Below are 17,302 nucleotides of genomic sequence, written 5' to 3'. Positions count from 1 at the left end.
AAAGGGTACCGTCGTGATAGGCTTGTAATTCTTCGGTACGTTGGCGTTTAAGGTTGGTTTTTTCAGTAGAGGAAGTAACCAGGCTTCCTTCAAGTTATCTGGTACTTTATTGGAGGTGAATGAGTTGTTTATAAGAGAAGTGATGAAGGGTGCCAGGTTGTCGGCACAGTCCTTGATTAGCGAAGCATGGCAGATGTCGCCTTGACATTGCAATGTTTTTAAGGCATTTTATGATTTTAGTCATATCCTCTTGGGTAATAGGTGAGAATTCAAACTTAGGGAATGGTTTCGCTGGTTTGGGTTCTGCTGTAGGATGAGCAGGAATCATGAGTTTATTTCTTGTTGATTTTAAGTTGAAGGGGGGATAGTTTGTCCATAAGGGATTTTTGTAGATTTTCACACCAGGCTTGATCTTTGTTACGTTACAAAGGTCTGTGGTCTGTGATGGAGATTCTAATTCTCTTAAGACTGAGAAGAGCTCTTTAGAGTCCAAGTTGGCATTCTCTATGCACCGGTTGTAGGCATTGCTCTTAGCTTGGTAGGTAGCTTCTCTATATTCGGCGGCTAATGTGGCGAATTGAAGTGTATTGTTGGCAGATGGTTTTCTTTTTCCAGTAGCTTTCTACATTTCTTTTTCTGTTTCGTAAGTCTTTGAGTTCTGAGGTGAACCAGTGGTTGATGTGTGACTTGGGTTTAGCTTTACACTTGCCCATAGGTGCCACTGTGTTAATGGCTGCCTCCATGGTCTGATTGTAAGTGGCTAGTAAGGAGGCTGGGTTAGCAGTGATCACAGGGTGAGTGGCGTAAGTAGAGTTAACATGTTGTCAGGTGTGATGTTGCGGTGGTTGGGAGTGAGGGTTGCAGGTGCAATAGTTGTGGAGGTGTGAGCTTGCGTGTCTGTGTTGATTAAGAATAGTATTGTGTTGTGGTCTCACCATGGATTGTTGTTGGTAACATGTGTGATGCAATTATGGTCCGCAAGACAGTCAAGGGTACGTCCTTTGACGTGTGTTGTGCCTGTGAAGCATAAGGTGAAGCCTTGCGTTTCAGTGGTGTTGGCTAGAGTTGTAGCTTGGATGTCAGAGCTGTCATTGAGACCTAGATTGAAATCTCCCAGGATGAGGACTTTGGATGAGGGTTTTAGGTCTGTAGCCAATAAGGCAGCTGTGTCCTCGTCGAATGAGGAGATGGGGCCAGTAGGCCTAATGGATGAGATGTAGTGTTAGAGAGGCCGTGACGGAGATGGTATTTTTGGTAGACAATAGTTCTCCTGATGGGATGGATGAGTTGGGGATTTCTCGTATGTCGAGGTTATTTTTGGATATACAGGCGATACCGCCTCCTTTTGCAGTGGTTCTGTCCTTTCTGATGGAGTAGCCAAGTCAAGGTCCAGGGAAGGGCCGGCTGCAGGGTGCAGCCGGGTTTCAGTTACGGCCATGAAATCTAAGTCATTTGTTGCAATGAGTTATACAGTGCTAATCAAAGACTTTTCTACTGTATTGATTATGTGGATTGGTACTTGTAGTCAACACTTCTGAATATGTTTAAGTGCTGTTCTTATGTGATTAGAAGTGTGTGCCTTTCTCTGAAGGGCAATGTTTTTATCCACCCCTCGCATGCTAACAATGTTTTCTTTTTAGGGAACGTTCTCAGACATTACTGCCAGCAACATTCGCAGAGTGATTGCCAAAAGATTAACTGAATCTAAAAGCACTGTCCCTCATTCCTACGCAACCACTGACTGTGATCTGGGCGCTGTGCTTCAGCTAAGGAAAGAATTAGCGAAAGGTGAGCTTTGAATTTTTTTTTATAATATTCATCTGAATTGTCAACAAAATACAGAACAGTAGATGATTTAAGACAGTACATTTCATAATCAAAACTACACACCCATAACCCGCCACCCTAGCTTCAAGTTGTTTTTTGTTCATAATATCTGATTACTTTTTTAATTGTTGCGCGTCTATTTATTTTGGCCGCAACCCAGTGCTTATCACGACTAAAAGATAGTTATGGGTGTGTTTCTTGGCATGCAAATTGAAGGGTACTTTTGTTTGCATTACATTTTGGTATCGGAGGAAAGCTGAATAGGAGTGGGCCAGATGTAGAAGTAGTCCCCACTACTCCTGGGTGATGAAGCAAAGACTTCCTTACATAGTACTGTTACACTGTTTGTTTTGAAGTCAGATAGGATAGTGAAGGGTTTCATGTGGTATTCCATGGTGTTTCAGAATGGGGGCCATCAACTTTGCCTCTCCTACATACATTGGGCTTGGCTTGGCTTACATTATTGTATCTTAGACTGATGTTACTTGAATACAGGTAGTGGGGGGAAAGCTCATTTTGGAAAGAAATATTCTGCTTTACGCATGCAGACATTGTTCATAAGGCAGAGTATGTTCAGAATCTGTTGGTGGGGAATCTAATCTGCAAGTATGTGTGGGTGGGTGGATGGGAACGGGTGGGTGGGTGGTGTCGTGGTCGTGGTCCCGCTGAAAACTTTGGGACAATTCATGGAAACCCAATAAACCTGACGCAAATAAGATCAGTGGCAAGATTCCCAACTGATCAGATGCCAGAAACCATTTCAGTAAGGACTGGCTAGGCATATGAAGACAAAAAACCTTTCAACTAAAAATTGTGGAGTAGAATTTTATACAGGACTAATGCAAGTCGATCATCCTTGAAGATATCATTGGGGCATTTGGAAATCATGATGATTCCAATAAAAATAAATTCAACACTATTGATTTATTTTTGAATGATTCTATGCTAGCTGAAGTGTTACTCGGCAAAGTTAGCAGAACTAATCCACCCACTGATTCAGGTATACAAATACGGGTCCATATGTCAAACACAGAAAGGAGCTCACAGTCAAACATGCTCACAAGTCCATCAATAGTGTTATTAAAAAGATAGCAAGAGCAATATTGGTGATCTCAAAGTGTTTGACTGACCTATACCCCCTCCTTGGCAGAATATAAAACCAGAAAATCCAATGTAATAAATAGAAATAACCGGACTACAGCGGAGTAGTATGGTATTTAATGTATACTCTTTTGTGTCAATATGATCAAAGCTGTCACTTTTTTCATGTCAAGCAATGCTTTGTCTTGTCTCATTGCGGTCAGGTGGTCTTATTCAGTAATCATAGTATTTGTGTGTCTCAAACCAGCACCCCAAAATCTGGACACCTCCAGTTTGTGTCTGCTTAGATGCTGTGAGCGTGTCAAGCCTGTTATGCAGCCACCATTCAATAATGATGCACTTACCATACAGAATCTAAGATGATAAAATTGCAGGTGCCCAGATTACTATTCTTAACTAAACTGGACCTTTATGTGAGAGCACACATCATCTGCTTTGGGATGTCTCATATTCTCAATCACTAGTTTTAATGTATGCCCGCCTGCCCAGAGCTCCCCTGAAAGTCACTACGACCCCTCTGTTAACGATGAGGAGTGTCATTGAACTGTCTAGGCCAGGCTAATTGCATATTGTCCATCTGCCCCTCCTTTAGTTCTTCCTCTTCATATCACTCTACAGAGAGGGCACCTGGATCAGCTTCTCTCTGCCACCATTTCATTTTTCTTGCATTGTCTGACCCGAGATTCTACTCCACCTGCCCCAATTCCTCAAAACCCCCCACTCCCAGTGTGACATGAGCCGCCAATTCACTGTCTGCGGGGAATGCCAGGATCCTAAGTGTAGCTAATAAAATTGCATCAATTATTGTGCCTCTTTACCCTCCACCTTCTACATTGTTATTATTTTGAAAGGTTTGGTTAGAATAGTCTTCATTAATGCATCTTATCCACATCTTGCTATGTCTCTGCCTCACCCCTTTCACAGAAATAGTGTGATAAATATTTATAGCTGAGGCAGTCTCAATTTGTCTTATGATATACAATTGACAAATAATGGGCCAGTTTCAGCAACCCCAAGTATGCATGGTACCCCCGCAACCCCTAAACATTTTGGCCCTGTCCCTATATATATATATATATATATATTCACCCATATAATATCGCCACAACCTTTTCCCGGCAACCATATATATGGGGATAATATTATCTGATACCAAAGCCAGAGAGTTTGGAAACTGCTCTGGTACCGAGGGCAGAGCGCTGGACGCGCAGCGTCCTTAGAGAAGGAAAGTGCACAAAGCTGATGGTGGTGGCGTGTCCACGAAGACTTCGTGGTGGACTAACGGTGCACAAAACCGAAACTACTAAGCGATCAAAGCCGCATACACTCCGGGTACGCGCAGAGTTGTTAATCTGTCCGGAAGGAGAATATGAAATGCATGACACAGTAGTAACCAGAAAAGAGGAGACAGTGAACCTGAGCGAACAGAGGTCTCGGTGAAGTTGTCCTAGAGAATCCAAGGTAACTGGGAGAACGGGAGAACCGGGAGGCTGCCGGGGAATATTAATGGGGCTACTCCTGCTGGTCCCAGTCAAAGAAAAGTGAGCATAATATCGAAAGTGGGAAACTGGAATAATGGCAATGAGAGCAAGCCGAATGCACTAAAGATTGAGAAACTGAAAGACAAAAGGCTGTGGAGAAAGGCAGAGTGTTATATATGTCTAGAGGCCGAGACTCTAAAGAGAAAGAATACTATGAATTAAGATGCAGAGACGAGAACCCCAATAGATGGTTGTGTAGATGCTGAACAGCACTACCCTGGGAAAAGGAGTATGCAAACCCTTTTTGTAGAGGGAAAGAAAAGAACCAAAGTTATGCTAAAATCATTATTAATACCAACCAAAGCATTCGTCCAAACTCAAACCAGTTGTTAAGAAACAAAAGTATAATGAGATCTTGAAAGAGTTATGTAAACTGATTAACAAAGTCACAAAAGACTATTTAAAAATCACCTATTAAGAAGAACCCAGAAGAAGAGATTTGCGAGAAGCAAAGCACCAGAAGCAAAGGGAGTCGTTTGCCTATATTTAGTTAGAATTGTGGTAGGGTCAGTTTAGGGTTACTTTGGACTGTGGACTTATTCTTTGAGGCGTTCACAGACTGACAAACACCTTAGTTTGATAGGAAGGGAACACCCCATAGCTATAGGGAAAGTTGGGCCTTATCCCTATTCTTTAATAAATATGTCTTTGAAAATGTCCTCCAAGTGTCCGAGTCCTCCTTCAGACCCTCCATAGAAGTGTGAATGATTGATTCTGCTCATGTATATGTTTGGTGCCCTTCTTTGATAGCACAGTGTATCATAGTTTTGCCGCCATGAGTGAGAAGAACAGTACCCAGATGTGTATCCCTTGCTTGCAAGACATACAGAATCAAGCTCTATTTTACTTAGGAGGCCAACAAACTATAAACATGTCTGGAGTTGCGTGTGGTCCCATGCAGAGAGGACATAGTCTAGCTGTTTGGGCTGACTGTTCCATTTGGGATAGCTGAAGAATGAATTCACAATAAAGACTTTTCAGATTAACTTTTTAGAAAGTCTCAATTCTTTTAAAGACACAGAGGAGGCAAGCATTATGCTTCTTTCTTTATTCACTTCAAAGAGAAATAGCTCAGCAGCAAGTTTTGATGCACCCAAACAGATGGTATAGGGTGCAGAAAAAACATTTATGAAATAACATTAACCTGAAGAAAATATATATAACGTCTAGTCCATAATAAGTCACTGAAGACTGGGAACTCTGTTTCCCAGAAGGCTTAGCCCAAGTTCATGACAAGTCACAGAACATGTGACAGTAATCCTCCAATGCCAGTAGAAAAACCCCTCCAAATAGGGACCGATCGTGCATAACCCCCTCTTTCGACGGTGCGAACCATGGAAAACACCAAGAAGAAGAAACGCATGTAACTGGGGTTGTAAGGTTGTGGACGTCTGTGGAAGCCAGAGCAGATCAGGATGGCTTGTCCGAAGTCACTATGAAAATAAAGAAAAAGAAACAAGGTTACCTGATGAATATGATAACCCTATTCAGTGTGCAAGGGCCGGAGAGAAATTAGCACTTTATTATGCAATCTTAAATGGCATGCGTTACAACAAATCCATCACTTAAATAGGACCTTGAACAACTGTACGTAAGCGTGATATGCGCCCCATTATTTCTCTAGTCGGGCGGGATAATGCTTGCCTCTGTGTCTTTAATAGAATTAAGACTTTCTAAGAAGTTATTCTGGAAAATCTGTATACTATGTCAAGACTGGAGGATCACAGTCTGCTGGTTTAAAGCTTACTTACCACTATGGATGCAGGTTGCTCCACCGTCTTCAGGTAGAATTGTTTAACAAATGGACTTGCCTGCCCAGTTGGCCATCCTCATTATGTCCTCTAAACGGACTCCAACCTGAAAGGCTTTGGAGGCCATGGCGCTTCTCACTGAGTGAGCACCGAAGAGATTAGTATCCATTCCTGCTTGGGAGAGTCCAGCGTACCCAGCATGCCAATGTTGGAGCGGAAACCGCCCTATGTGGCCTGCAGAGTGCTATCAACAGTTGCCCATTAGGAGTGGTCCTGAGTGGAGCGGTCGCCCCTTCGTAGACCTTGAAGCACTTGACTAGACATAGCTTTGGCTGTTCCCTGAAGGCAGGATATATCACATCACTCTCGAGTTGCATTTGGTTCTCCTGGATATATGGAATACTATGCCATCGGTCGAAAAAAGGACCTGCCTGCTAAGTCGAGCGCTATGACATCTGAGACTCTCCTGCAGGAGACCAAGCATAACAGCGTAGTGAGATTACCGGAAAGGGCTGTGCGAGATTTCTCCTCGTTATGAGGCCATGAGAGGAAAGGATTAAGCACCCTGTTGACGTCCCACAGTTTGTTGTATCGAGACGTGGCAGTACTGTTAGGTGAATGCCCTTCAGTAGCCTGCATACCAGGTGATGTTCTCCTGCTGGGAGGCCCTCCACGAGATCGTGGCCGACTGAAATTGCGGAGCGGTAAGCGTTAACCGTCCTACAAGCGAGATCTCGCTCTACTAACAAGGCTAGAAAGTTCAAAATGTCTTCTTTAGGTGCTGAAACTGGATGGAGCCCCTGGTCCAAGCACCAGCATATCCAGGCGGTCCAATAGTTAGAGTACCTCTTGTAGGTAGTGGGGGCCCAGCTCTCCTTGATAAGACTGACCGCTTTGAGAGAGATGCCTGGGACCCTCCATCTTGACCTGAAATCCTCCAGGCCGCCAGAGTCAAGGACTCGCTGAGGAGAAGGGGATGTTGTTGACCTGCCGGACTAGTTAGCAGATCTTGAGATCGGGGTAGAAGGATTGGAAAATCCGAGTAAAAGTTCCAGAAGAACCGGATACCAGGTCTGAGATGTCCAGACGAGAGCTATGAGAACGAGCTCTGTTCATTCCTGACAGACCTTCGCCAGGGTCCTCGCTATCATTGTTAAGGGGGGAAAGGCGTAAAGAATTCCACCGGTCCATTGCTGCAGAAATGCATCCATCGCTGCAGCTCCTGGATCCAGTCTCCAGCTGTAAAACTCTGGAAGCTGGGTGTTGGGCAGGAGGCAAACGGATCCCTGATCAAGGGGCCCCATACCCGTTGGAGGCAGCGGCAGAAGATCTCTCTGCTCAGCATCCAATCGCTGTAGTCTGTGGAATGGCGGGAGTGCCAATCCGCGATTACATTTCTGAGCCTTGGTAGGTATTTTGCTGTGACAGAGATGTGTTGTTCCAGGCAGAAATGCCAAAAGTCCTTGGCTAGTTCCGCTAGATGTCTTGATCTGGTTCCACCCAGTTGATTGCTGTACCTCACTGCTGAAATTTGTCCATTTTCAGTAAAATACAACAGCTCACTCTGCCTCTGGCAAAGGATCCCACAGCGAAAAAGCCTGCTAGGAGCTCCAGGCAATTTATGTGCATCTCCAGTTCCTGAGGAGACCAAGTTCCCCCTGTGGCGACGGCGCTGCATCTTGCTCCCCAACCTGAGCGCTGGCGTCAGACTCTATTGCTATGTCCGGGGCAAACCCGAAGAGTGCCCTGACATTCCAAGCTTTCATATGGGTGAGCCACCAGACGAGCTCGGTCCTTGCCTGAGGCGATAGAGTTAGACGTTGAGAGTAGGAGATGCTGCGTCTTAGATGTTGACCTTTCAGTCTCTGCAATTCCCAGTAGTGAAGGGGGCCGGGAAATATTGCTTGTATGGAAGAGGACAATAGACCTATTACCCTCGCTAACTCCCGAAGGGAGATGACATTCCTCAGTAGAAGCCTGCGAATCTCCCCACTCGTGGAGTGTATCTTGGAGGTAGGCAGGCGGAGTTGGGAGCTTTGCGTGTCCACAATGAATCCCAGGAGTTCTAGATTCCTGGAGGAGCAAAGAACCGATTTCTCCCAATTGATGAGAAAACCGAGGCTGTGTAAGAGCTCTATGGCAAGTTGGGCTTGTTGTTCTACCAGAGTCTGTGATTGAGCCATGAAAATTATGTTGTCTAAGTATACAATGAGTCTAACACATTTTTCTCTGAGATGAGCCACAACTGGCTTTAGGAGTTTGGTAAATGCCCAAGGCATGCTGAAGACACTCCCAATCCTGATCCTTCCAAGAAAACCTCAGGTAGCTTACGTGTGCCTGATGAATGGCACTGCCAGATAGGTGTCCATGGGGTCCAGCCGAATGTGCCAGTCACCTGGCCTTAAAATGTCTCTGAGCATGTGTATCCCCTCCATCTTGAAATGGCGATAGATTATGAAGTCGTTCAAAGCTCTGAGATTTATTAATGGTCATACCTTTTGCTTCCTGCGAACCAAAAATATAGGGCTGAAAAATCTGCCCTGATCCAAACAAGGGCTTATGGCCTGTTTTTGGTGTGGATTGCGCACCTTGCTGTCTAGCGCCACTGGGTCCAACTCGGACATTAATATATGCGTGGGGCAATGAGCTTGATGGGGTTGGACAAAGAACTCTAGGCGCAAACCTCGAGCTGTATCCCTGATCCAGGTGTCTCCTGATAAGCAGTCCCAGGCTTAAGCAAAGAGAGCTATCCTCCCTCCTATGGGTGTCTGTGGTGCAGGCGCTACTATGGTTACACTAACATGTTGGCTGTTGGGCTGGATATCTAGCCACTCTTCTTCAGCCACGTCGTCTTCATCGCCCTCTGGAAGGAAAGAAGGTGTCCAAAACGGTCTTGCCAGGAATTGTGCTGGTCTCTTGAATGTTGAGGTCTTCTTTCAAGAGTATCGGCCGGAGGAGCGACCCCTACCTCGTCCGGCCCGGTAAAAAATCTGGTAAGAAAGTACTCATTTAATAGAGGCTTGAGCCTTGTCTAATGCAATGAAGGTGCCAACGAACTTAGACATTTCGTTTCCGAAGGGGTCTCCGAATAAAAGACTTGGTGTCTGCCAGTTTTCCCAATTTGGAGTCAATTTTTAGGAGAATGCCCTTCCTGCGTTCTGTAGAGATGCCACAGTTGGCGTTCCCTAGCAAGCAGGGTGCTTTTTGGGACAAACCCGATAGAATAGCAGGGTCAATTGGTTTGCCTGTGTCAATGGCCTTTTCGGCCAGGTCCATTATTTTTGCCAGGGGCCTCATGATGGCAAGTACTTTATCTTGACAGGATCTCCAGGCATGATCAATGCCCTTCTTGGGATCCTTAATGTTCTTCCCTCGGAAGGTGATCATCTTTGTATCGAGTTCAGGGGTCCAAGCTACCTTGCCTGGAATCTGTGGGCGAGGACATTCCGATCTGAGCTTGGCCCTGACTTCCTTCTACAGGGGCCGACATAGTCTGGTTTTAATATACTCTGTTGCTCTTGGTGACGGCCCCCATTCTGTTGACCTGGGATGGATCAGATCTTCTGGTGTGAACATTCCCTCGTGGTAGAATGTTTCCCGGATGATTGCCTGGGAATGGGGGCTGCCACATTTCCAGAGGTAGAGGGTCTCGACCCTACAGTTTGCTCGTCCTCCTCTGAGGATAGGGGGTTCTGGTCGTCATTCTGGAACTCCCCCCCCCCCCCTTATCATAGCCATCTGTGCCCTCTGGTCCTCCTTCGGTCTTGAGGGTCTGCCACCCACATTGTCTTTCTCGAAGTGAGAGGGTCTGTCGTTGGAAGGGGTTTCCTTCCTAGTCAGAAACGCTTTCTTAAGCCCGTAGAAGGCGTCTGAAATGGCAGTTGTGGCTTGTTCGGGCAGGCTGAGGGGGGGTCAAAGAGTCCATATTCTTGCGAGCCGGTATACTTCCCCATCAGAAAGGTGTTTCCTTTTCTGTGTTCTTTTTTTCCCAGTGGAGGCGCTGTATGCAGGTGTTCCTCCATACTGTCCAAACGCTGTTGGATAGGCAAAAGCATTTCAGTGGCAGCCTTTTTAATGGTGATTTCCACAGAGGATCCCAAAACCCTCTTAAAGCTGTCCACCATGGCCATCAGGTCAATCTCATATGCGCCCTCCTCATCCTCTGACCATTCTTGATCAGCCTGATGGGTATTGAGCTGCCATAATAATGAATGGAAGTTTCTAACGTACCCACTGCTGATTGGTAGAAATAGAAATAATCCTTCTTTCTTCCTTCCTTACTTCTTTTATTGGAAAAGGTAAACAAATATACACTTAATTAGCTGCAGAATCCTCACCCTCGGGGCTCGTAAAATTAGTTGAAAAACAACGGAAATACGTAGCGCGAGTGCCCGTGTAGAGGAAAGCACCAAATCAGGACAAAGGCTCCCCCTTGCGGTCTCGGGCGTCATCGCGCATGAGGCAAGAAAGTGCCACGATATCTTCCAGATATATAGGAGTGCGCAGAAGCTCACAGGCTTGCGGCTATCTTGGCTGGGCTCACCAGTGCTCCCCCCACTCCTCCGTTGCATGCTTAAAGATGCTTGCATAAGTAGAAAGAACAGGCCACAAGAAGTTAGTTACATTACAGAACATCTGCATAGATCCTATGTTGTACATCTTCACCTGGATGGAATTCCTCACCTCCTGTGTTATAGTCAGCAGAGTTTTAGTGTTATGGCCGGTTAGTAATAGTCAAAACACCTCAGTACAATTTTGAGAGTACATGAAAAAAAAGTGTGTTCATTTTTAGGCAAAGTGCCAGTCACAATCAGTCTATTTTCATTTTTCTAAATCCGAGGAAAAAATTGCAGACCAAACAATCAGTGAGTTTTGTAGTAGTCCCAGTTTGGGCACTGGGATTAGGGGAAGAGGCCATTGGTGAAGTTCAAGAAAAAAATTGTTTCTCATCCAGTTAAAGGTTACACCTGAGGAGCCACAGATTAAGCCCATTGTTGCAACACATAGCCATCAATGAATGTGTAGATCTGCCTTGCTCCTGCCTATGGTCTTCATATCAAGATGCTTTCACGCAATGCTTTTTATTTCCCTGCTCTCTCCTCTATTCCAGACAGCAGAAGGAAGAGCATACATACCTCTAAAGGTTTCTGGCCCGACTCTTGCATTAACCCAATGCAGTAGAACGTTTCAATTTGTGAGCGAATTTGGCGAATGCATGGCTGTTACAATGGCAGTTTGAAAGGTGATGTTGCAACAAGGACACCCTACAGCAACTGGGGCTTGCCTCAAGCCATTTGTTGCAATCCTAGATTAAAACTCGCAGAGTTTGTAAACATTCCGTGTATAAAAAGAACATCATTTTAAAAAAGGCTTCAGAATCAAAATCTTCTGTCGTGCTGTTAAAGATAAAGTGGAATTTCAGAGAGTAATTGGCCATACTCTTCCCTCCCATCCCCTTTCCTCCATATTGCATGGGCGTCCCTCCCTAGGGACGGGAGACGGAACGTTTTTCACCAGAAAGAACCGTCTTCCCCTTTAAATTTAGAGGTGCACGGGGGTGTGGCCCTGGGAGCATGCGCTCTCCTGACTCTGCCCACCGGTGCCACTCCTCAGTCCCCTTTTCTGCGTCAACGGGAACGGGCCAATTTCACCAGCGCTCCTGGGTTTGGCTTCAGCCATGTAATACTACGCGCTCTTCCCCTGGATACTTTCTTCTGTCTTTTTGTCTTCTTTTATCAATCAGGTTCTCGGTCCTCTGGCGTCCCGCTGCCTTGGCCCCTACCACGTGCGACGTACTTTCATTGCGTGCCCTGAAGAACAGGTGAGCTAGGGGGAGGGAACTCTTCTAGAAGTCACCTCCAGAGTACTTGAAGGACTTCGTTAGACATAAGTCAAGGCCCAAAGGAGGGCCGCTGTTTTCCAGTGCACCCCGCAAGGGCGACTCCTTTCCAAGGAAGCGCCCGGACAGGAGGAACCTCTCTGGTTCTTGCACCAGCACGAGTACCGAGGCTAATTCAGCTACCGGCCGCAGGGACCAGTGGTCTGTAGATCCTTCCGGAGACGGTGCTGAGGGCACTGCAAGGTTCTTTTACTAAGTGTACATCTGAGGGGCTACGCTCTTGTACCAGCAACATGGCAGAGGGGGCGCCTGCACACAGCACTGCCGGCGATACTGCAGAGGACGACACGCTTACCAAGCCTCAGCCTGAGGTGGAGGGTGGCCTCATGCTTCATCACCAAGAGTCTTGGAGGAGGCTGGGCCCAGAGAGCCAAGCACCACGACTTCGGCACATGGCATGCAGCTCGACAAGAGGGCAGGTCGTCTGATTACTGTCCTGAGGAACGCAGCAAGTTGGAGAACAAGTTACAAGGTGGGACTGGTGTCGACTAGGTACTTGGCCTACAGCTTATCCATCAGCGCAGGGCAGATTTACCCCGCTAACAAAGTATGCAGCAGCCCCAGCAGCCGCACGCTACCCTGTCAATATCCCCTGACACCCCACCGGCCTACAAGGACAGGTTATTTGAAAAGTTCCTAACGCTCATGAAATCTCCTCAGATGGGGGCCATCCTTAGGGATGTGATCAGAGACATGCTCCTTCCGGCCCCTCTACCTACGCCAATATATTAATTCCTCCTATGGCTAGCCCCTGCTGCCCACGTTGGCTCCATCGATTCCAGCAAGGGGCGGGTGTTCGGAGGGTTCCGTGGCTTCCAAGAACGGAGGTCCAGGCAGCCTGACCATTCTCTGAGTCTCCGGCACAAACATCAAAAGGGGGTGGGAGAGGGTTTTTTTTTTTTCAGTCCCCCTCCTCCGCAGCAGCCTCAGAGGGAAATAAAGCATGTCACGTCCCTTTGGGTCCACGTGTCTCCAGTGGGGGGGTAGGCTTTCCCTTCATGTACCGTTTTGGCGTCAGAAGTTCGTGCACCCCTGGATCCTCACTATCCATGGGGTACCGCCTACCAATCCCTTCCCTTCCTCTCCTCTCTCCTCCCCTCCACTCCCACAGATTGGGACAGCAACTCTGTTGACGAAAGTTCAGTCACTCGTCGAGAGCCAGGCCGTGGAAGAAGTCCCAGCCTCCCAGGGAGGATTGTGCTTCTATTCCAGGATTTTTTTTGCCATTCAAAAGAACAACCAGGCTGGCCTGAGAGTTGTGTTGGCTCTCTCCACCCTCAACCTCTCCCTCCCTCTTCAAAAATTCAAGATGGTTACGCCAGCACTAATTGCGGAGACATTGTGCAGGGGAGACTATATGTGCTCCCTGGATCTGAAGGACGTTTATCTATACGTGCCGATTTAGCAGCCGCATCGCTCCTTCCTATGATTCAGGATCACGGGCTGCCATTTCCAATACAAATTTCTACCCTTCTGCCTCAATTCAGCCCCCAGGTTATTCACCAGGCTCATGAATGCAGTGGCCAGGGCCACCACGTCTAACCGTAACTGGATGACTGGCTCATAAGGGCAAGATCTCCGGAGGCGGTTCATCACACTTCCTCCGCCCTTATGATCACACTTCATGAGCTGGGGTTTTCGGACAACCTCAAGAAGTCTCAGCGGCAGCCTACGCAGAGCCTGACCTTTCTGGCCCTCATCTGGGACACAAGCTCCGAGAGAGTTTTCCCCTCAGAGGACAAGGTCACTGCCATCAAAAGGGCCACTGCACACTTCCTCACCCGAGAAGTGACCTCGGCCTGGTGGTACCAACACTTATTAGGCATCATGGCAGCGGTCCTACTGGCGGTACCCTACATGAGACTCAAGATGAGGAGATTTCAGCTGCACTTCGCAGCCTCATGAAATCAGGAGCGGGACTCCCAAGCAGAACTTGTCAGCATTCCTCCTGAACTGTAAACTGTGGACTGGCAAGCCCTTCCGGCAGCTGGCTGCGCAGGTCACCATTACTACAGATGACTCCCTGGAAGGTTTGGGGGCCACTTTGGACAACCACAGTATCCATGGAGTCTGGACCCTGCAGGAGCAGGGGTCTCATCAACTGGCTGCAGCCGAAAGCCACCTGGCTAGCTCTCAAAGCTTTCCTTCCGCTCATTGGCGGTGAGGTCGTCCTCATCCAGACGGACAACTCCACCAGCATGTACTATGTCAACAAGCAGGGTGGTACCAGGTCTCCCCCAATGTGCAACCTAGCGGTCAGCATGTGGTACTGGGCCCTGGAGAGCAACATCTACCTGTGGGCCATCCACCTTCCGGGGGAGTCCAACTTGGAAGCAGACAGACTCAGCAGACTGGGAGCGGACAATTACGAGAGGCGATTGAACCATCAGGTGTTGCTATAGATAAAAACAGATGGGGGCATCCTCAAGTGGATCTCTTTGCCTGCTGGGACAACAAGAAGTGCCAGCAGTTCGCGTCCTGGCAGGGGCAGGGCCCCGGCTCCCTGGGTGACGCATTCCAGATTCAGTGGAACGGCATGACAGCGTTTGCCTTCCCTCCTACACCCTGATCCACAGGGTGCTCTGCAAGATAAAGAAATCGTGTCACCTCAGCATCAATCTGATAGCTTTGCGGTGGCCGGCGAGACCGTGGTTTTCTGAGCTTCTCAGCCTCGCGGACAGGCCTCCCAGTCAGCTGCTGCTGGGCCCAACACATCTCCCTGCACAGCAGGCAGGCAGGGTCATCCACCCCGCTCCACAGAAGTTAGCCCTTGCAGCGTGGTTCCTGAGCAGGTCACGCTGAAACATCTGGGTCTATCACAGGCTAATCTAGAAATCATTCAGGGTGCTAGGAGCAAGGCTGCTAGGAGCTAGTACAAGAGTAAATGGTCTAGGTTCTGTCACTGGGCTGACTCTAAGGAGATCAACCCCCTTACGTGCACATTGGATGACATGCTCTCCTTCTCTGCACACCTTGCTCACTCCGGCGTGCAGGTGGGTACATGCTGCACCTATTTTAGAGCAATAGGGGCCTACAGAAATTCAGAGGAGGTCCTCTTCTCTTCCAACCCTGTGGTTAAGCAACATTTGGCAGGCCTCACCAGGCTCTTCGTTGCCATCAAGAAACCACACCCCATGTTGGACCTCAATGTAGTGTTCAGCGCCTTGGCGCACAAACCATTTAAGCAATTGGCGTCCGCAGACATCACACTGGTCACCATTTTAACAGCTCTGTTGGTGGGCCTCACCTCTGCTCGCAGAGTCGGCGAGATACAGGCACTGGTGGCTTCAGAACCCTATACTAATTTTCACAAGGATAGGGTGGTCCTGAGAACATACCCTGCTTTCCTACCTAAGGTAGCCTCAGCGTTCCATCTGAATGAGGAGATTGACTTACCTACTTTTTTGCCGACCCTAAAGACGATGCTCAGAGGGTCTTGCACTGTCTGGATGTCAGATGCGCTCTGAATTTCTATCTGGACAGGACCAGGGGCTTCTGCAAGTCAGACGCAATGTTTACCTTTGGGGGGGGGAGGGGCACGGCCTGGTTATCAGGCATCGAAGGCCTCTATAGCAAGGTGGATGGTTTCGGCCATCAAGGAGGCCTATGAGGGGCAGCACAAACCGCTTCCAGCTAACATCCACACCCACGCTATCAGAGCCAAGGCCACCGCCATCGCATTCCAGCAGCAGGTGCTGTGGCAGGTGGTTAGCAGGGCGGCCACCTGGCCCACCCCTTCGGCTTTCTGTAAGCACTACTGTTTGGACGCTGGCTCTAAGTCAGACGCGGCTTTTGGACAGGCTGTTCTAAGGAATCTGTTTTCTTAAGGAGGGTCTCCTCTCCTACCTGGGGCTACATTCAGTTGTAATCGCCCATGCAGTATGGAGGAAATGGGATGAGACGTAAGAGTAATTAATATTTACTCACTGTAGTGACTAACATACTCTTAGTCCATAGTCCCCTTTCCTCCACACGTCCCACCATCCTCCCCCTAATAATACTGGTGTCATTAGGCAATGTTAAATATTGTCGACGTGTCAATGGGGACTGAAGAGCAGCGCCGGTGGCCACAGTCAGGGGAGCGCTGCTCCCAGGGCTGCTCGTCTCTAAATTTAAAGGGGAAGAAGGTTTTTTCTGGTGAAAAAGGTTCTGTCTATTGTCCCTAGTGAGGGGCGCCCATGCAGTATGGAGGAAAGGAGACTATTGACTTAGAGTACGTTAGTCACTACAGTGAGTAACTATTAATTTAGCGGGTAGCAGGCAGAAAAAATTGTCAGGATTACCAAAAGGGCTCAATTAATTTCTACTTTTTTATTCTAAAATAAATAGTTTTTTAATATAATTATTTTTAAAAAGTGCCTTTTGCTCGGGCTACTCAGTAAACACAAAAAGTAAGATTGCTCATTGACAAAGTATGCCAAAGAACATTTTAATTTCTATATTTATTGGAGGAATATTTCTCAGGCTGCAAGCGAAGCTAGCCATAAATTACTGAAGTGAATGAGAATGTGTTCCTTGTGGACGTTCGCACAACTTCTAACAAGAAACTGAAAGGGCACCTTTAGAGTGATTAAATATTGTGAAGTTGTACATTCATGGTCATGAACTTGAACAGTGGTTTCCCAGGACCTATCACCAGGTGTTGGTGCCAGAGGTTCTTGGCTCCCCAGGATGAATTTGCCCCCCACTGCCAGGGTAGCTACTTGAGCCAGCACGAATGAGGATCAAAGCATGCTGACGTTTCAGGTTCTTTTGGGTTTAATTTTTAGGAACTCTGTGCTTTAATATATTGCTACTTTTTGGCCATCACTGCTTGTCCAACATTTGTTGAACAGTTTCCATCAGTCAGTGAAACAACTCCACAATGCCCCCTCTGCTGGTACCATGTATAAGAGACAACCATGTTAAGTTACAAAAAGAGAAAATGAAATGGGTTGCATAGGACCTGTAAAGTTCTGCAATTTGATTACTCTGTCTAGGCTGTAATGTTATGTAAAGGGGTCTTATATTGTACTTTTCCTCCGCCTAAACAGATGACAGAATGGTTTAAACATTTTCTCTGCTGTTAAGCAGAGCTTCTGTATAAGAAGGCATAATGCCATGTAAATGTTATTTACAGAGTGTGACATGTAACCTGTTTATGGTGCTGGGGGTAGACTGAAAGAACCAAAGCCATGAGAACG

General features: G+C 47.3%; 1 protein-coding gene across 1 annotated transcript in view; it reads left to right on the top strand.

Moving 5' to 3' along the window:
* The window catches only part of PDHX (pyruvate dehydrogenase complex component X), a 1,431,343-nt gene that overhangs the window by 1,135,388 nt on the left and 278,653 nt on the right, over positions 1-17,302 (top strand). The window contains exon 7 of the mRNA XM_069623364.1: positions 1,641-1,788. Coding sequence (XP_069479465.1) covers positions 1,641-1,788 — 148 coding nt within the window. The remainder of the gene's footprint in view (positions 1-1,640; positions 1,789-17,302) is intronic.

This window comes from Ambystoma mexicanum, chromosome 11 (genome assembly GCF_040938575.1).
Source record: "Ambystoma mexicanum isolate Mex_15411 chromosome 11, UKY_AmexF1_1, whole genome shotgun sequence".
In the NCBI taxonomy this organism is placed as follows: Eukaryota; Metazoa; Chordata; class Amphibia; order Caudata; family Ambystomatidae; genus Ambystoma; species Ambystoma mexicanum.
Note: the sequence above shows the minus strand (reverse complement) of the source record. Positions and strands in the feature narration are given on the sequence as shown.